We start from the raw sequence: 21858 nt of genomic DNA, 5'->3' as shown, positions 1-21858 counted from the left end.
GCTGGGGATTTCATTTCAAGCATCTAGTCACCAAATAATGCAGATCTGTAGGTGACCATGATCACCTTGCCAAAATTCAACGCTAAGGTGTTTGGCAGCAACAAACATTCCCCCCCTTTTTAAGTTGCGCCAAAGGGGCTTGTTATGATACTCCAATTCCAAAGGCCTACAGCAGTCATTGGGAGACAAAACTAAACTAGTATCAATACTTATGTATGGTGTGGCAAACCATAGATGAAAACGGTGGGCCTGTTTTTTTTTTTTTTTTTTTCTTCTCACACGCACACACACACACACTCATGCTGTAGTGGGATTTCACCACCTATGGATACTCGAACCCTTGATCAGGTAAAAAAGAATTTGGTGGGCCTGTTAATCAATATACAGATCTGAGAATTCAGTGGTCCGTTGCTTTCTTGTTGATGAACACAAGAAGGATGAAAGATTATTGAGGAACACAAGAATATGCATTTATTCCACTATTCACATTGAGAGCCAAACAACCCATGCAGTATATGTACTTCTTGCACCTTTTTTTTTTAAATTGTTACAAGCGTTTTCTCATAAGCCAAACTATCCTTGAAAGCCCCAATTTATCAACTCAAGCTAAAAATGTAATAGAAACAAATAAAAGAAATTAAATACCCTAAACTTACACATTTCGGTTTGCGTGGTAGACATGCATCCACGTTCTGATGACCAGGGCTGTTCATCTGCTGGCACCACTGATGATGTCCATGGTCCAAAATGCATGTAGAATGGATGATCTTGACCGATTTTCCCATTGCAATGCACTGTTCATTTTCTGGTTTCAGCCATCCATCTTGAATTCCACAAATCAAGAGTGGGGATACTCTGCTCGGATAATTCTTCTGCCATGGCCCATCCGTGTTAGTGACAGATGGTCCAGATCATCTAAACATGACTGCATATGGGTCCCATCCGGCCGTAGAAACACACTAAGTTACAAATTAAACAGAATAGATGATCCAAGAAGAATTCCCACAGAACCCATGAGGCCCACCGCGTTTAGAGGGGCCCCATTTGGACGAGGAGGAAAATAGACATCGGGGGATGGAGATTGAGGTTCGACCACAACAGGAGAAAATGGGATGACCTCAGGAGAGCCTGATGGAGAGGGAGAGGGAGAAGGAGCAAGGCTTGTTTGGTTAGTATTTGAAGATGTATTGTTCCTCTCAGCCATCACTACGACAATCAGCTTCTCATTTTTTTGGCAGCGGTCTTCAATCCCACTAATGAAATAGTACGGCCCAGATCGATTGAACTTGAAGGAAGTGTTCCCATCATTGAAAGATGCAATGTATGAGGCTGTGTTGCACTTGTTGTAGTTATCTTGTGTTACTTGAAGCACTGAATCCTTGTCAGCTTGATACACAAACACTGCAAATCAATGTACATTTTATGGTTAGAACATGTTGTCATACTATGGCAGTGAAATGTTGATAGGAGCCAACAAGTTGGGCGCATACATACAAACATGTGGTGTGTGCGGCATCCAACGGTTCCAATTGCCGTCCTCACTGTGAAGATCACTTGATGCAAAAATCAGGCTGATCTACCAATCAGGTGGGCTACAAGTGTACTTTGGATGAAGCCGGTAGATTATCGTTGCCTTCTACAGTGGTCCACCTGATGAGTGGATAGGACCGATTTTGCACTATGGGTTCTTAACGGTGGACCCTGCTTCTGGTGATTGGGTGAACCATACTCTTTATATGCCAGCACTTATGCATCATTAGTATGGTTGCTTATTAAATTACTGAAATGCTCTTACTTCTATTTCACAATATCTACTTAGAAATATCTAAAAAAAATTTAAATGTTCACTATATAATTTATTTAATTATTAATTATGTTTTTAGGAGATTTTCCTGAGAAAACCCTTGGATTAAAATAATAATAATAATAATTAAAATAAAATTTTTTATAAAATAAAATAAAATAAAAAATCACTAGAAACTTTCCCAAGAAAGAGATTTGTCACTTTAAGAAGTATGTATCAGCCGTTAAAGTTTTAATAGGTGATTTAATACTTTTGAGTTCAATAACAGCCGTAGTTAAAACAACGGTTGTTTTTTTAATAGTAGTAGTCATTAACGAATGAGGTTTTCTTTAAGAAAATCAACCGTTAATGTAGTCTTTCAAAAAAAAAAAAACCATGTTTTTACTTGAGTGGGAGATATCATTCTGTGTACAAACTATACACCGTTCTTTGGAGTATAATTTCATCATCACCGTCCATTCCCAAAAAGAGGTAGATATTGTGTAACATCTTGAGATACATTGGGAATTGGATGGTGGATGATTGATGCACACTGAATAGAGGTTTCATAGTCAGCCATGCACATACCAATCTCTCCTCACTTGTAGTAAAATGTACGTGAATGTTAGGAATGCAAAGCAAAGCCATGAGAGAAAAGAGCCACACAAGGATTCAAAAGATAGGAGAAAACAAGATACAATGGGTACTGAAATTTACATAGTTCGGCAATATACTTATAAACGGTGGATAGCACATGTAGCTTTTGCAGTGGATAGCAACACGTAGTTTTTTTTTTCTCTGATAAAGTTAGAGAAGGCTTTAACTCTCTCTATATACATACCCACCGTGATGTGTATAGACATCCACCCCATCAATCAGATGCACCCTTCTGTGGTGGGCCATGGGCCTAAAACTCAGACCAATCCATGACTTTGGTGAGCCACATACATTAAAGGCAAAAGTTGAGAGTAGATACTCACCCATTGAAATCTTCAAACATCCAACCCATCCATTGTGTGTGTCCCACTTGGATGAGGAGTCACACCTAGTTTCAGCCATATCCAAAACTCAGGTGTGCCCCCACCAAGTGATTTTAGATGTTCTAGACATGATTTCACACAATTTCAGATGGTATGGCTCACTTGAGTTGGCTGATTTTTGGAATATCCCATATTTTAGAGGGGGCCCACCCAATGCAGTGTGGATGTCTGATAGACATCACAGTGGGGCCCACACATCTGGACCTCATTTCCCTAGAGAGAGAGAGACGCCAAAGCACGTGACAATGTCTTAATGGAGCTAGGCTACACATGACCATGCGTCCATACGTAAATATATTCATACATGCAAGGGGGAAGAGATGGGCCGTCTCTTGCCGGGAAATGTCCCCACTACTTCCACCGTCTTAACAGATGGGACACTGGATTGATCTCATACGCTCATCAACACCAATCAAATAATGATCAGACGCCAATTGGGTGTGGGTCCTCCCACCTGCATATTGAGTTACAAAAACGGATTGGTGGGCCCCACACCTATAAGAAGATCATAGACATGGCATGATAATTGATAACAAACATGTAGAACATATATAAAAGATGTTAGTTCCTACACTTGAATCATAAACTTACATATAGAATCTCCAATCTGAAATCTATTCATCTCTGCCCATTGATTGAATGTCATAGCCTTTGAATCCGCAGGCACTGTCCACCCGTTTGCACCACCCACCATGAACTCGATTGCACCAGAGCTTTGTACTAGCATTGAAAGGACAAAGAGCCCCACTGCATGAAATGCCATCCTATTATGGTCTGATGATCTGAAAGTGGGCCTAGCCATGGAAGTACCTATATGGGTTTTGGTAGAAAGTTATGTTTGTGGAACCTAAGGGCTGAATGGATGGATGGTCTTCAATCTATAGGTTTTTGTAGGTCAGAGCCTTACAAGCCGTGGCAGAGAAGCCTTTTTGTTTTTTTCAATTTAAAGACAGGAATGTCATGTCTACTCGCAAGTAGGCTCATAGTTCTAAACTCGACCGAGTCAACTCAACTCGGAAATGGGCAAGACTCGGTCAGATGAGATGACTCGCATTTGACTCAGTCAATTTGAACTGAGTCATTTAGATGGAAGGTAGAGTATATACAACTGCTTTAAATAATTAAATATCAAATCGAGTCGAGTACAAACTCATCCGAGTCCTCGAGTCGGCTCAACCCACCTGGATACTGACTTGAGTCGAAGTTTCGAGTTTTTGAACTATGAGTAGGATACCATGTGGTACTCTCAAAACTAGATCCAGACCGTTTATCAAGTGAACTGTGTTGCTAATGTGCCATGGCCCAATTAACGGGCGGATTGCATGATATATAAAAATGAACATCAAATCAACAAAAGATCTACATTCCCCCAATGATCGGAATGGATCAATTTTCAGACCCCAAAAAATATAGTGGGACCCACCTGATGGACAGCATGGATCTTGCACGCATGTGTGCAATATTGGCACACGTGGTGAGAGTAGGATTTGGAACCCAACATCCGCGTGTAGGAATTGCAAGGGTCTTTATATTATTCTTAATTTTGGGATATCTTAGCTTTTAGTGCAAAGCATATGGGAATTTTGTATTTGAGGGTTTAGTTGTTTTTTGGGTGCTTTTGCATTAAGATACTTCGCTTTGGATATTGAGAATATTCAAATCTTGTCTTCTGAATTTGGATTAAAATGCAACTGGTTGGACCACGAATAATTTCCAACTTATAATGCGGGTGTAGCATCCAACCCTTCCATAAAGTTGGACCTAGCATGAGGATCGCCTTGGAGAAAAATCAGCCCCACCCAATAATCAGCTGGATCACATCTTAGAAAACAATGTCTAGCCATTTCTAAATAATAGAATACAACTGTGGTCCACTGAAGATGTGGATAAGACTGATTTTGAATATGGTGATACGTATGATGCGGGTAATGTTTTGGACCGGTTGGATTTTGCACTGATAGAAAAGGTTGGAAGTTATCAGCTGGATGGACAGTACTTGTGGGCCAACCGGTTGGACTTTTGAGACCTTCGCAACAGGAAACGAACGGATGTTCATACGTGTCAGTTTATCATCCATGTGTGGGTCCCACATCAATGGGCCTAAGAATTTTTAATGACTATTTTGAGCTTGCTTTGATAGAAAGCTGTTTGCACCTCTCGTTGCTGCGAAGTTAGGAATGGAATCGTGGCCGTTAATGTTGCTTGATGGGGTGATAGTTTGCTTATTAAGTAGCGGTACCGTTGATTAAGCATCGCAGGAATTCGGTTCATTCGGTACCGGAATCGTCTACGATGCATGTTTTACAACGTGCGTAAAACAGCCAAGTCCTCTGGCCCCCAAACCATCTATATGTGAAATCTATTCTGTCCATCGAGTGAGAAAAATTATTTTCACTGTAACAAAAAAAATAAAATCATCCAGATATAAAACTATTATGGACCACACCAATTGGAAGAATGTGAAACTGTGCCCAAATCATCAAAGTTTACGCTGTGTGGCCCAATGGAGATTAGATCATGATGATTTTTGTATTTTTATTTCATCGTTGTAATAAAAACCTGATGAACGAGTTTGATGAAAGATACACACCATGGTGGCCACACACGCAAACCCATGGTTGGTGTCCCATCCCAAGTGTTCCCCATGATGTGGTTCACGTGAGTTCTCTATCTAGCTGAATTTTGGCACTGAGTATCTCAACTGATGGACCGAGTGGATTGGAAATGCATGGACTATTTGCTGACATAATCAGTTCTCAGGTAATTTGGAGACTATGGTTCCAATCTTGCATTCAATCTCCATTTTTCTCACTTCTCATTAACTGTTCTCCTTTCGGCTTCTTGAAGTCTTCTTGCCACATCTTTGTATTCTGTATGTAGTGTTCAATTTATCATTGATAATATCTCGATACTATTGATATCGTAACGTGCACAATATTGAGGCCACGATCTTCTGTTTCCTTTTCAATTGTTGATAATTTCTTGGTGAAATATCATGTATTGTTGATATTTTGCAATATCGATGGATGTTTGGATGGAAGGTTAGATAGTTAAATAAGTTAGATAAGATAGTTGAACTTATTTCTTATAACAACACATGCTTTTAAGGCCCCATTAAATGAAAACTTGTTATGTATGCATTCTTTTTATAATTATTTTATTTCTAAATATGTACGTAAATTCTAACATCTTCTAAAGTTTTATTAAAAATTCTACCGTTTTTTCCAGAGCTGACATCGGACCGATTCGAATCAAATTGGGTCCAACTCGATCCGGTTCGAAATCTGCAAGGCCTGACCCAAACCTAATCCGATCCGGGACTGAGTCCGAGTCATCTGACTCGAACTGATCCGAACCACTGCTGGCCTAAACTGATCCGAGTCTGACTCGATCAGAAAAACCGAGTCGGATTGGATTGGGCAAGGTTCAGATCGGTCCATTTTTTCAACAGTGTGGAAATCATTATTCCCACTATTTCCTATGGTGCGATCTACTTGATCATTAGATATACTTAAAATTTAGTATTAACCCCTAAAATGATCTGAGAAAACTAATGGCCGGTGTGGATAAACCAAAAATAATTATAAGTGGGCCTCACCTAGTTTACTCAGAAGAAGTTTTATAATTTTTTATTAGATTTATATATTTTCTCGTTGGTTCTCATTTGCCTTGCATATCAAGCAACTTGCAACTCTCTCTGTCTCTCTGTCTCTCTGTCTCTGCAACTCTCGTGGCAAAAGTCTACCCACAACGAACAGGAGGAATCTCACCATGCTCTAACCGCGGACGGTGAACACGGAGTTATTGGAGAACGGCGCCACAACTCCCAGAATAAAAACCAAAATGCAAATCTAAACCATCCAAGTGGAGGTGTAGTGATTTCCGACTACTGCAAGGAATCCCGGGAGAGACGAAGATGCTTCCACCACACTGGAACACCAAGCTTATCGGCACACTTGTAACGAGTTGTGGAAAACTTATTTCTAAAAAATTACAAAAATCTAATTCCCTTTCTAATGCCCAATATTAATCTCTCATATGTTCATCAGTCTCCATACATAGATAAAATAAAATTTACTAGAATGTAGGGCCCGGATCGGTCCGGTCCGATTTTCTATTAACCTGAACTCGATCCGATTAACGGTCGGATCTGCCTGATCCTACTCGAACCTATCCGATCCAGGGCGTCAGTTCTGTTCGGATCGGGTCGGATCCACCGGATCGGATCTGTTTTGCCTAACTATAGTTTTTCCCATGTTTCCCCGCATTTCCAGTTATCAATGATTTTATCGACAATATCAACATTGTTTCCATATCTGTAGCCAGTGAAACTTGCAGCGATAGTGATACTTCGAACACTGATCATTAAAAGATTGCTTCCCTGGGTTGGCTCATCTTGCCCCCGATCTTTTTATTACTATTGACAGATGTTGTTCGTCTGTTGGCAGGTCAGTCATTTGGTCTCCTCCTTGTTGGAAAATTAATCTCACGGATGACGAATTCGATAAATTTCTTATCTTGCTCGACCCCCTGAAGCTTTACCTGCCTTTGGCCCAATTGAAGACGCGTTGATATGGACAGCTCATAGCTCGGGTTCTTTCTCCATGAGCTAGTTTTCAAGCCTTCTTCGTCTCACTCCTTCCCTTACCTCCAGTGGTCTTACGGCGCTCCTCCAGGAGTGGCGGCTTTTGTTTGACTTCTAGGGAAAAAAAGAATCCAGACCATAGACAACCTTCAAAGCTCTCATTCTCCCGAATATTTGTTTGTTGCGTGTGAAGAATGCGGATAAAGCCATTCCAATAGAGTACCTAGACAAGAATTTCATGGGTTTTCCTTGCAGGATTTTGACAAGGATTGGGCTCGTTTCCTTGAAGACTCTATTTAGTGTATGTGGGGTTGGGGCTTCAGTATTCCGCTGTGCTGTTTTTTTTTTTTTTTTGGCCTTTGTTCATTGACGAGGGTCACTTAATGCTTGGGCATTGTTCCGTGAATAGCTGTTTTTTCTTTGGTTTTTTAATAAAATCATTTCCATCAAAAAAAAAAAAAAAAAAAAACCTATGAATACAATTGCATTGATTCATTGCTTTACATTGTTTGAATTTGCATATTGAGCATTACCTTCAAATAGTAAAGACTGAGGTCATTTCAAGAAGACATTCTCCTGTAGATAAACTGCTTGAGTACGAGTACACAGCCCAAAGTAGTTTGGCTCATAGTCCAAACATATATACCGGTGGCAAAATTCCATTTCGTGCCCTCTGCTATGCAGGTCAACATCCAACCAACTACATCATCACAATAGGGGATGTGAATCTCATAATTTTGAGAAATGCCAAGGATTTTTGCACAAACAGGATTCTCAGTCCTCTGCGAATAACACACGTTAGATCAGTGATGTGTGCAAGATCTAGGCCATTCATCAAGAGAGCCTAGGGCTGTACATCGAGCCGAGTCAAATCAAGGTGAGCTAAGATTGGCTTGACTCATCCGTGCTCTCCTCAAGTTCGAGCTCGAGCTTGGCCTTGAACTTACCATTGGAGCTTGGCTTGTTTGCCAAACCTTTCGAGTCAAGCTTGAGGTGAGCTAGTGGATCGAGTCGAGGCAAGCTTACCTCAAATCAAGCCGAGCCTGCTCCTAACCCGACCAACCCAGCACCCAACCTGCACCCGACTAGCGACCCAACCCACACCCGATTCAGCCCAGCGACCCGACCCAACTCGCAAATCAAATATTCAATTTTGTATATATATATTTCATAAAACCGTAGAGGTACCTTGTTGTTGGTGTTGAGAGAGAGAGAGAGAGAGAGAGAGAGAGAGTGGAGCTCGGGATCGGCAAGTTGGGTAAAAAAGGATGGACAGGTAGGGTTTAAGTTTTAACTTTTTTTTAATTTTTAAATATAATAATATATATGTGAGTCGAGCCGAGCTCGAGCTTCGAGCCAAGTACAAGTCGAGTCGAGTCAAGATCCACTATGATCAAACTCGACTTGTTTTCAAATCAAGCCAGGTTACATGAAGCTTGGCTTGCCTCGAGTCGTCGTTCAAGCTGAGTCAAGCCGAGCTATATTGAGTCAAGTCGAGCGAGCTTTTCGAGCTGGCTTGGCTCGTGTACAGCGCTAGGAGAGCCCCACCATGAACATAAGAATCTGATCTGTGGTCCTGTGGCCATCCCATGGAATATAAGCACGTGTCCTTTTTTTCTGAAAATTCATCTCTATGGATTTCAGGTTTCCGGTATATTGGATTCCATATTGCATAATACTATCCGGTTGGTGAAGAAAGTCGAGTTGGGCAAACGGTTTTAAAGGGGAAGGTGAGATTTCGACAATCGAGAACTGCTAATTTTCCTCCCCCTTGTTGGGGGTCTGGTGATTACAATTTGTATTTTTATATTAGGGATTCTAAGAAAGGACCCAAGATTGATTTGTGAAGTTGTTCTCTTTCTTAACAAATTGCATTTTTACATCTTATTTTCTTTGAATGTCTCCTGTGTTAGTATTTGCATGAAAGAGGTTTGGATTGTATTGTTAGTCTTTTATATTTTTTCTGCTCAGATTGCATTTTGATGGGTTACAGACTTAAAAGGGGTTACAGACAAATGTTATGGTCTGGGTTCTTGTTCCATGTGTGAGACATTCTGGTGAGATACCATTCAAGATTTCTCTCACATTTTCACTTGTATAGACTCCTATTGTTTCCCTTGCACTTGTTTCAGTAAAGGTTTCAATTGGAAGTATTTACATAGTGCTTTGATTTCGACTTTATTATTATTATTATTATTATTATTTTACACACACCCACACCACATGAGCAGATCCTATGATCTCAACGCAGAAACAGAGTCTGTCTACAACTGAGCCATAGAGCTGGACCCAAGTGACACTTTGATTTCGATTTGAATTGTCAGATCTTGCATACTTTCAGCAAACCAGAACACCGATGCCGGCGATTTCATTTGACTAAATGATTTCATTTGAAGCATTTAGTCATCAAATAATGCAGAGCTGTAGGTGGCCATGATCACGCTGCTGCTACTGTCAAGATTCAACGGTAAGGTGTTTGGCAGTGACAAACATTCCTGCCCTTCAGTTGCTCCAAAGGGGCTTGTTATAAGACTCAACTCCAAAGGCCTACAGCAGTCATTGGGAAACAACTAAACTCGTATCATTGGGAAACAACTCCAAAGGGGCTTGCCTACAGCATGGTGTGGCAAACCATAGATGAAAACGGTGGGCCTGTTAATCAATATACAGATCTGAGAATTCAGTGGTCAGTTATTTTCTTGTTGATGAACACAAGAAAGATGAGAGAGGATAGAGGAACACAATAATATGCATTTATTCCACTATTTACATTGAGAGCCAAACAACCCATACAGTACATGTAATTCTTTCACCCTTTTTTTTTTTCTTTTTTCTTTTTTTCAATTGTTACAAACGTTTTCTCATGGCCAAACTATCCTTGAAAACCCCAATTCATCAAATCATGCTAAAAATGTAATAGAAACAAATAAAAGAAATTAAATACCCAAGACTTACACATTTCGGTTTGTGTGGCAGACCAAGTTACAAAGTAAATAGAATAGATGATCCAAGAAGAATTCCCACAGAACCCATGAGGCCCACTGCGTTTAGAGGGGCCTCATTTTTCTTAGTGTTTCTATCAGCCATCACTACGACATGCAGCTTCTCATTTTTTTGGCAGCGGTCTTTATGCCCACTAATGAAATAGTACGACCCAGGTTGATTCAACTTGAAGGAAGTGTTCCCATCATGGGAAGATGCAATGGAGGAGGCTGCGTTGCAATTGTTGTAGTCATCTTGCGTTACTTGAAACACTGAATCCGTATCAGCTTGATACACAAACACTGCAAATCAATGTAAATTTTATGGTTAGAACATGGTGTCATACTATAGTAGTGAAATGTTGATAGGAGCCCATCTTTCTGTGCGTGTCCATCTTTTCTTTTTTGATTTTTTGACATAGGAGGGATGTTCAAATACAACAAGTTGGGCACATACATACAAACATGTGGTTGTAAGATCTCCATAAGGTGGGCCTTATTGATCAACGGTCTGGATTGTTTTAAAGGTTGGAAAATGTGATCAGGTAAACCAGTAGGCCCCACTACATTGTGATACTTCCAGAATATCGCGTAAGGAGTGGAATGCTATAGCTGTGATACGCACGCAGCTGTTTCATCGTAACTAGGATTTAGATGCGTGTGGAGACTTGGCAAAAGAGTTTTGATGGTTTCAAACTCTTCACCCCTCTAACCTATATAATAGGCCTGGGTCCCAATCCTACACCGTAACAGAAGCAGAAATCTCATCGATTGTTCGATATAGAGGTGTATAGGAAGATCCCGGCATCCGAATTCGATTATCTAGCATTCAAATTCTCTATAATGGCGTTGCAGATAGGTAAGCCATCTTACTCCCATGATCTCCATATCAAATGCACAACAAGGTCTTTCGACAATTCCGCATTTAGAAATTCTAACAATGGTGTGTGCGACATCCAACGGTTCCAATTGTTGTCCCCACTTTGAAGATCACTTGGTGCAAAATCAGGCTGATTAACCAATCAGGTGGGCTGCAAGTGTAATTTGAATGAAGCTGATAAATTATCGTTGTTTTCTATGGTGGTCCACCTGATGAGTGGATAGGCCTGATTTTGCACGATGGGCTCTCGATGGTGGAGCCTACTTCTGTTGACTGAGTGAACCATGCTCTTTTTATGCCAACACTTATGCAACTTATGCATCAGTGGGTAGCTTATTAAATTACCAGAATGCTCTTACTTCTATTTCACAATATTAACTTAGAAATATCTAAATTTTTTAAAAAGCCACTATATAATATATTTTTAAATTTTTTTTAATTATTTATTATTATTTTTGGGAGATTTTCCTGAGAAAACCCTCATTAAATAAAAATAAAAATCTCTATCGACTTTCCCAAGAACGAGATTTGCCACTTTAAGAAGTATGTATTAATCGTTAACACTCCATTAGCCAACCACTTCAAGCTTTCTAAGGAGCAAGGAGCGAAGACGTAGGAGGAACGGGACTACATGACTAAAGTCTCATACGCGTCAGCTATTAGGAGCCTCATGTATGCTATGGTAAGCATGAGGCGAGATATTACTCAAGCGGTGAGAGTTGTTAGTAGATTCATGAACAACCCTAGGAATGAACATTGGAAAACTGTGAAATGGATCCTTACATACCTGGTAGGTACTGTGGATGTAGGGCTATGTTATGGAGGATCGGAAATCAAGCTACAAGGCTACGTAGATTCAGATTTGGCAGGAGATATCGACAGCAGAAGAAACACTATAGGGTATGTCTTTACTCTGAGTAGTGCTGCAGTCAGTTGGGTCTCTCAATTACAGAAGATAGTATCTATCAGTACAACGAAAGTAGAATATGTTGCAGCTACAGAAGCATGTAAGGAGATGGTGTGGATGCAAGGTTTCATTGAAGAGTTGGGAAAGAAATAAACAGATTGCAAGTTGCATAGTGACAGTCAGAGTGCAATACACTTGGCTAACAATGCAGCCTTTCATTTAAGGACCAAGCACTTTGACATCAGATATCACTTCATACGTTCGTTACTAGAAGATGGATCGATTGCTCTAGAGAAGATCCATACAAGTGAGAATCCTGCGGATATGCTGACCAAGACGATCACACAGGAGAAGCCGAAGCTCTATTTAGTTTTGATTAGTCTTCAAGTTTGAAGATGGAGAAGTAGTGCACTCCGAATGTAGAATACGAAGGATTATGGTAACGTGTCTCCAAGTGGGAGATTGTTGAGGTGTGGAACCTCATCTAAACCATACTACTTGACCAATCGAGGGGTTTGCTTGACTCAAAGTCTAGCATGTGATGTTTTTCTTGGTCCGTGGTGTTCAACTAGTCAAGTGGGCCGCTCGACAAGTCGAGGCCCTTGCTCGACTAGTCGAAGCTACGCAGATCCTAATCCAGATTTAGTACGAACTGCATAAATTTGAGACGATTTTCGCAAAGGTGCGGAAGGAAGTTGCCAAAACTATAAATAAGGGTTCCTAAGGCTATTTTAGGGTATTCTAAGGTGTATGCAAATGGTTTTTTCTATGCATCCAAGGGGAAAAGGTTAGTATATTACTTATAATTCCATTTTCTTCATAGTAAAAGTTTGCACCCGTGGTTTTTTACCCTTGTTGGAATTTTTCCACATATAATCTGTCTTGTGGTTTGTTTGGTATACTTTAATTCTATCTCTAGATTATATTTCTTCTTGTTTATCGTTTGTAGGTGAAACCGGAGATTGAATCTCAGTTCACTTGCGTTGTTGGCATGCTGCGCAACATCCATCTTTTCTTTTTTGATTTTTTGGTTTACATAGAAGGGATGTTCAAATACAACTAGTTGTGCTCATACATACAAACATGTGGTTGTAAGATCTCTATAAGGTGGACCTTATTGATCAACGGTCTGGATTGTCCTAAAGGTTGAAAAATGTGATTGGGTAAACCAATAGGCCCCACTGCATTGTGTTACTTCCAGAATATCTACGTAAGGGGTGGAATGCTATACTTGTGATACGCACACAGCTGTTTCAGCATAACTAGGATTTAGATGCGCGTAGAGACCAGATGAAAGAGTTTTGCTGGGTTTCAAACTCTTCACCCCTCTAACCTATATAACATGGCTGGGTCCCCAATCCTACACCATAACAGAAGCAGAAATCCCATCAATTCTTCATTATAGAGGTGTAAAAGATAGGAAGATCCCGGCATCCGAATTCGATTATCCAGCATTCGAATTCCTCTACAATGTTGTCGCAAATAGGTAAGCCATCTTACTCCCATGATCTCCATATCGAATGCACAACAAGGTCTTTTGGCAAATCGGCAATTAGAAATTCTAACAATGGTGTGTGCGACATCCAACGGTTTCAATTGTCGTCCCCACTGTGAAGATCACTTGGTGCAAAATCAGGCTGATTAACCAATTGGTGCATGGGCTACAAGTGTAATTTGAATGAAGCCCATAAATTATCATTGTTTTCTACATGGTCCACCTGATGAGTGGATAGGCCTGATTTTGCACGATGGGTTCTTGATGGTGGAGCCTGCTTCTGGTGACTGGGTGAACCATCCTCTTTTTATGCCACCACTTATGCAACTTATGCACCAGTGGGTAGCTTATTAAATTACCATAATGCTCTTACTTCTATTTCACAATATTAACTTAGAAATATCTAAATTTTTAAAAAGTCCACTACATAATTTATTTATTTTAATTTTTTAATTATTTATTATTATTTTTGGGAGATTTTCCTGAGAAAATCCTCATTAAATAAAAATAAAAATCTCTAGAGACTTTCCCAAGAACGAGATTTGCGACCTTAAGAAGTATGTATCAGCCGTAAAGTTTTAATAGGTGATTTGATACTTTTGAGTTCAATAATAGCGGCCGTAGTTAAAACAACTGGTTGTTTTTTTAATCGTAGTAGTCATTAACGAATGAGGTTTTCTTTAAGAAAATCAACTGTTAATGTAGTATTTTAAATAAAAAACCATGTTTTTACTTGAGTGCGAGATATCATTCAGTGTACAAGCTATACACCGTTCTTTGGTGTATATTTTGATCATCACCGTCCATTCCCAAAAAGAGGTAGATATTGTGTAACATCTTGAGATACTTTGGGAATTGGATGGTGGATGATTGATGCACACTGAATAGAGGTTTCATAGTCAGGCATACACATATCGATCTCTCCTCACTTGTAGTAAATTGTTCATGAATTTTAAGAATGCAATTTTTGCAAACGTTTGCACGAAAACATTCAGATGAGATCACATTGCTCACATTTGAGACGGGCTGTTTGCTGGAGTACATTCAGACATATTGCTATTAGCAGTTGGATATATGGTCAATTTCAGTATTCCAAATTCTAAGCTGTTAATCCAACGAAATACAGTGATAAAGGTGGCTGCCCCAAAAATCTTCAAAATCCTAGATTTTAGAATCAACCCCACAAAAGCAACGGTCAAGGAAATGGTCCATAATGATCAGCAGAAAAAAAGTTAAATGATTTTATATATATATATATATATATATATATATATATATATATATATATATATATATATATATATATATAATTAGGCAAATCCATGATTTATGTGAGCCACATGAAAGGCAACTGTTGAAAGTGGATACCCACTAATTAAAACTTTTATAGTCATTTATAAGGCTCACTGAGATTTGGTTCAAACATCTAACCCATCCATTGTGTGTATCCCACTTGGATGAGGGGTCACACCAAATTTTAGCCATATCAAAAACTTAGGTGGGCCCCACCAAGTGATTTAAGATGTTCTAGGGCCACTTGAGTTCCGGATATAGCTGATTGTTGAAATATCCCATAATCTAGAGGTGGCCCAACAAATTCACAGCGTGGATGTCTAATAGACATCACAGTGGGGCCCACACAACTGAATCTCATGGGAGAAACCCATAGGTCGACCTTATAGTCTTCATTTCCCTGGAGAGAAACGCATGCCAAAACACGTGACTGAGTCTAATGGAATTATATGTAACCGTACGTACATACACATATTCATACATGTAAGGGGGAAGAGACAGTCATCTCTTGCCAGGAAATGTCCTGACGCAGGGATGAACGTGATGAGTTGATCACCGTCTTCCTCGAGGATAACTACTCCGAATCCATGGAGCTTTTCTGAACTCATCACAAATACTTTTCGAATTCATGAGAAAAGGAAATAAAAATAATTTTAAAATATATGAAAAAAACTTTTTAATTGATTGATAGATGAAATAAATGAGTTTGCAACTATTCAAATAGGGATAAGAATTAAACCATAACTAAAAATCCCTAAAATTTATAACTTACTTTAAATAGTAAATTTTCTATTTATAGTGTCCCGTGTGAATTAACCAGGTTACTCTTTTATGGTATATTGAGTAACTCATTTCAGTTTGTGAGATATGCATGTTTTAAGGTTATGATAGTCTTAATGACTTCTACCTCTAATCGGGCCTTCTCTAATCCATCTTGGACATAAAAGTGTCCACGACCCGCTCTACATCAATTCCCACCACTTCCACCGTCTTAACAAATGGGACATTGGGTTGATCTCATGCGCTCATCAACACCAATCAGATAATGATCAGATGCCAATTGGGTGTGGGTCCTCCCACCTGATTGAGTTACAAAATTGGATTGGTGGGCCCCACACCTATGAGAAGATCATGGACATGGCATGATAATTGATAACAAACATGTGATAATTGATAACAAACATGTAGAACATAAAAGATGTTAGTTCCTACACTTGAATCATAAACTTACATAGAGAATCCCCAGTCTGAAACCTTTTCATCTCTGCCCATTGATTCAATGTCATGGCCCTTGAATCTGCAGGCACTGTCCACCCATTTGCACCACCCACCTTGTACTCGGTTGCATTAGAGCTTTGTACTAGCATTGAAAGGACAAAGAGCCCCACTGCATGAAATGCCATCCTATGATGGTCTGATGATCTGGAAGTAGGCTTAGCCATGGAAAGACCAGTATGGGTTTTGCTAGAAAGTTAGATTTGTGGAACCTAAGGGCTGAATGGATGGATATGGTCCTCAGCCCATAGGTTTTATAGGTCCTTATCATCAGAGCCTTACAAGACGTGTCAGAAAAGCCTTTTCGTTTTCTCAATTTAAAGAGAGGAATGTCATGTCTACTCGCAAGTAGCATCTTAGTTCTAAACTCGACCGAGTTAACCCAACTCGGAAAATGGGTAAGACTTGGTCAGATGGGTTGACTCGATTTTGACTCAGTCAACTTCAACCGAGTCATTTAGTTGGAAGGTAGAGTATATACAACTACTTTAAATAATTAAAATATCAATCCGAGACATCGGGTCAACTCGACTCAGCTGGACACGAACATGAGTCCAAGTTTCGAGTTTTTGAACTATGATTGGGATACTAAGTGGTACTCTCAAAGCTAGATCCAGACCGTTTATCAAGTGAACCCTGTTGCTAATGTGCATGGCCCAATTAAAGGGCGAATCGCCTAGCTAATATAAAAAAAATGAACATCAAATCAACGAAAGGTCCGCATTTCCCCAGTGATCGGAATGGATCAATTTTCAGACCCCATAAAATATAGTGGGGCCCACCTGATGGACAGCATGGATCTTGCACGCATGTGAGCGTTGGCACATTTGGCGAGAGTAGGATTTGGAACCCGACATCTGCGAGTAGGAATTACAAGGTTCTTTATATCATTCTTAAGAAAGCATATGGGAATTTTGTATTCCAGGGTTTACTTGTTTTTTAGGTGCTTTTGCATTAAATGGCTTTTAACTTTTCACCTTGATGTGAGAGTAATTCAAGCGTGAAATCCAACCCTTCCATAAAGTTAAGCCCACTATAAGGATCGTCTTGGGAAAAATCCAGCCCCTCCCACTAATCAGGTGGAGCACATCTTAGAAAACAATTTCTATCCATTGATAAATAATAGAATACAACTGTGGTCAGATGAACGGGTGGATGAGACTGATTTTGCATAGGGTGATACGCATGATGCGGACAATGTTTTGGACCGGTTGGATTTCGCACTGATGGGAAAGTTTGTAAGTTATCTGCTAGATCGACAGTACTTATGGTCCAACCGGTTGGACTTGAGACTTTCTCAACAGGAAACGAACGGATGTTCATACGTGTTAGTTTATCATCCATGTGTGGGTCCCACGTCAATGGGCCTAAGAATTTTTAATCACTATTTTGAGCTTGCTTTGATAGAAAGCTGTTTGCACCCATCGTTGCTGCGAAGTTAGGAATGGAATCGGAATCGTGGCCGTTAATGTTGCTTGATGGGCTGATAGAGGAATTTTGTTCATTCGGAACCGGAATCGTCCACGACGCATGTTTTACTCCGTCCGTAAAACAGCCAAGTCCTCTGGCCCCCAAACCATCTATATGTTTAATCTACTCTGTCCATCGAGTGAGAACACTCATTTTCACCTTATAAAAGAAAACGTCATCGGATAGAAAACTAAGATGGACCACACCAATTGGAAGAATGTGAAACTGTGCCTAAAACTTCTAAGTTTACGCGGTGTGGCCCACAGATCTTTAGGTCAGGCGGATTTTTGTATCTTTACTTCATCCTTGTAATCCAAACCTGATGAACGAGTTTGATAAAGATACACACCATGGTAGCCACATACGCAAACCCATGGTTAGCGTCCCATCCCGATTGTTCCCCATGATGTGGTTCCCATGAGTTCTCTATCTAGATGTTTTTTGGTTCCATGGTCTAGAACTGAGTATCTCACCTGATGGATGGAGTCGATTTCAGAAAAGCAACAAGGTAGGCCCATAAAGCCTGAGTATTTTACGCACACTGTAAAGCAGGTGTGGTAGAGGATTACGGTCCGTTCATTTGTCGGCTGGTTGTGACATTTTCGTCTATCCTCTAGTATGCTGCTGTGATTATTGGACGCGGTCTGGCTGGTGACACCCAGCGGCTTGTGGTTGGTGCTCTGCGGACCACATCATGATGTATGCGTTTTATCCACGCCGCCCATCCATTTTTCCGCTTTATCCCAGAAATGAGGCAGATTTCAATCTCACGTGGACCACATCACAGGAAAACAGCAGTGATTGAATGTCCACCCTCAAAAACCACCTAAGGCCCACTGTAATGTTTATTTGACATTCAATCTGTTGATTAGGTCACCCGGCCCTGGATGAAGGAAAAAATTATCGGCTTGATCCATAACTTTTGTGGCCCCCAAAAAGTTCTCGGTGGCGAGTGTTCAATTAACACTGTGCTCCAGTTGAGATTTAAAGATATCTCATTTTGGCACTCACACCGTCAAATGATCTGGAAAAATGGATGGATAGAATGGATGAAATACATACATCAGGGTAGGGCCCACAGAGAACAACCCACTAGCCATTAGCTAGTGGTAGAGTCACTAGCCAAACTAAGTATATGATTTTATTTTTATTTTTTTTCAGGTAGGCCCATCCAGTGTCACGACTCGAAATTCGGTACCCGAGTTGGCCAGACCCAAACTCAAATTTCAAGACCATGAGTTGTACTTAAACAAAATATACAACGCAACCCACATAGTTTCCATATATTTTCAAGATAACCAGAGTCAAACTAAAAGAGAAAATAAATAATAACTGATTCTTATTAATTAGAAGCTTACTAAACTATCATCAAATCTTTATTACATTGGAATAAAAATAAACTAAATAATAAATCATTATCTAAAATGCAAACTAATCCTAAAAAAATATTAATAATAAATAAAACTAATGTCTTGTCTAGCTTGCTCGCATTATTCTATCTTTATACCTGTAAAACAATCTATAAATGTGTGAGTGTTACGGCTCGTAAGGTCAAATCATTCCCAAAGTTGAAAATACTACGTTGACATTAAGTATAGCTTGATAAAAATAAAAAATAAAAATTTAACACGACTTATCATAAGTAGACATGTTACAAAAGAAAAAATACCGAAAGGTCGAATCGTAGTGCATGGTATCACGGGCCGACAGGAGCTTAGCACCAAGGACCATAATCAATCTCATACCTATTGGGGACCGTGGCCCACGAATGTGTGCATCAAAATTTTATTTAGGCATCCACAACCCGAATATAAAAGAACATTAATATTTTAATAATAACAACTGAAATTCTAATAAATGAGTCAAATAAAATAAAATGACTTTTGATCCATTTTTAGACTGGCCAAGGCAGAGCACTCGTATATAAATTCACTTAACCTTACATTAAAATTAATAATAATAATAATAATAATAATAACTTGCGTCCTAGAACACGGGCCAAAGATTGAATATTTACATACAACATACATCCTAAAACACGGGTCAAGGATCGAATGTCCACAATTGCTAAAATTTAAAATGTGGCATAAAATAAACATCATTTTCCGAAATGACCCGAGCAGAGCACCCATAACAACACGATCCTTTCTAGGGCAGAGCACCCACAACACCAGTCAATTAAATACTTTCTATAATATAAAACATGAATTAAATAAAATGTATGCTATGATACGATGCTCAAATAAATTTAATTAATCTATATAATAAGAATTAAATAATTTTAATTTAAATAATGATACTCAAATAAATTTAATGTACATATTGATTATCGACTAAACTCAATGTAATGTAATGTTTTCAACGGGGAAGATCACCTATCTGATATTAGAATGATAGGTTTGATGTGATGATACAGGAATTCGGTTCATTTGGTAACGAAATCGTCTACAATGCATGTTTTACTACGTGCGTAAAACACCTAAGTCCTAGGCTCCCAAACCATCTATATGTGAAATCTACTCTGTCCATCGAGTGAGAACACTTATTTTCACCGTACCCAAAAAAAAAAAAAAATTTTAAAAATCATCCAGATATAAAACTAATATGGACCACACCAATTGGAAGAATGTGAAACTATGCCTAAAACATCTAAGTGTACGCCGTGTGGCCCATCGGAGCTTTAAATCCGGATGATTTTTGTGTTTTTACATTATCCTTGTAATACAAACCTGGTGAACGAGTTTGATGAAAGATACACACCATGGTGGCCACACACGCAAACCTATGGTTGGTGTCCCATCTCGATTGTTCCCCATGATGTGGTTCAGGTGAGTTCTCTATCTAGTTGAATTTTGGCTTCAAGTCCTAGAACTGAGTATCTCGCCTGATGGACCGAGTCGATTGGAAATATGCCTAGACTATTTGCTCGACAGAATCGATAGTGAGGTAATTTGGAGACGAACGATCCAATCTTGCATTCAATCTCCATTTTTCTCAGTTCTCATTAATGGTTCTCCTTTGTACTTTTTCAAGTTTTCTTGCCACATAAGACGGGGTGACCTTTTTATCTTCGTATCTCTTTGTTGTTAACGAACAAAAATGGTTTGATCTAGGGCTTCAAGGTTGCGGAGTCGGAGATGCAAGTTACTCACCTTCAATATGCGGATGATATGATATTCTTCTACGACACGGATGTCATCTCAGTCAATAATCTTCGAAAAGTTGTTGTTTGTTTCGAAGCAGTTAATGGGCTTAATATCAATCTCTCCAAAAGAGAAATGTTGGGTATCCATGTTCTTAATGAAGACCTTCATCACCTAGCTAATGTCTTTGGCTGCAGTCCAAGTTCCTTCCCCTCTTCCTATTTGGGGCTACCCTCGTGCATAAGAAAACTGGCTTTACACTTATGGGATGGAGTTATAGAGAGAATCGAAAGAAAGCTTTCTAGGTGGAAGCATCGCACTCTTTCTTTGGGAGGCTGGTTGTTGCTCATAAAAAGAGCCTTTTCTAACAAGTTAATTTACTTTGTCTTTATTCAAATGCCCAAAGTCAGTCTTGGGTGGGCTAGAAAATCTGAGAAGAGATTTCTTGTGGAAAAGGTCCGAAGATAAAAAGAAGTTCAACTTACTTAAATGGGATGAGGTTTGCAAGCCGATTAACAAGGGAGGATCAGGTCTGGAAATGTTAGAGCATATGAATGTCGCCCTTCTTGGAAAATGGCACTGGAGGTTCAGTGTCAAGATGGGCAAGTTATGGAGAGAACTTCGCATCGCTTAATACGGTTCTCAAACAGGTAGTTGGGGTATAAAATCTTCTTCTCTTTATCATGCGTCTTATGTTTAATTGGAAGGCCAAACTTCTACTGAACATCTCTTCCATTCGGGAATCTCCTATTCGTTGGGAAAAGGTAATCATTGCATTCGCTTCTAGATTGACAAGTGGTGCGGGGATACATCATTACCAATGTCCGAATTATCTCTGATATTATCTTTTTCTCATGCTCAGCGATACCAGTAACACTGGCAGCAATACCGATAACGCTGTTAGTATCAAAAGTTTTAGGATTTAGCAATGTATTGCTAATTATCGTCAATGTATCAATATTGCTAATGTAATCGCCAATATTTATGGCTATATAAATTATAGGTG

At 39.5% G+C, this 21858-nt stretch overlaps 1 protein-coding gene across 2 annotated transcripts; it reads right to left on the bottom strand.

Annotated features, from left to right (window-relative positions):
* Positions 1-453: 453 nt before the first annotated feature.
* Positions 454-16462, bottom strand: LOC131239256 (early nodulin-like protein 9). 2 transcript variants are annotated; one of them, XM_058236873.1, is made up of 2 exons: positions 16196-16462; positions 454-1401 (listed from the first exon to the last, which is right to left on the bottom strand). In XM_058236873.1, the coding sequence occupies exons 1-2, from the start codon at positions 16404-16406 to the stop codon at positions 965-967; spliced, it is 648 nt and encodes a 215-aa protein (XP_058092856.1). In that variant the 5' UTR covers positions 16407-16462; the 3' UTR covers positions 454-964. The 2 variants fall into 2 exon arrangements, with proteins under 2 accessions (XP_058092856.1, XP_058092847.1); XM_058236864.1 differs by lacking the exon at positions 16196-16462 and adding an exon at positions 3415-3674.
* Positions 16463-21858: the final 5396 nt, after the last annotated feature.

The sequence above is a fragment of the Magnolia sinica genome, chromosome 1, assembly GCF_029962835.1.
Source record: "Magnolia sinica isolate HGM2019 chromosome 1, MsV1, whole genome shotgun sequence".
Lineage (NCBI taxonomy): Eukaryota > Viridiplantae > Streptophyta > Magnoliopsida > Magnoliales > Magnoliaceae > Magnolia > Magnolia sinica.
Note: the sequence above shows the minus strand (reverse complement) of the source record. Positions and strands in the feature narration are given on the sequence as shown.

Coding starts and splice junctions, on each gene's coding strand:
- LOC131239256 (XM_058236873.1), bottom strand. CDS start 16,406: ATGGCTAAGCCTACTTCCAGATCATCAGACCATCATAGGATGGCATTT. Junction 1,402..16,195: donor TCAGACTGGGGATTCTCTAT/GTAAGTTTATGA, acceptor ATTGATTTGCAG/TGTTTGTGTATCAAGCTGAC.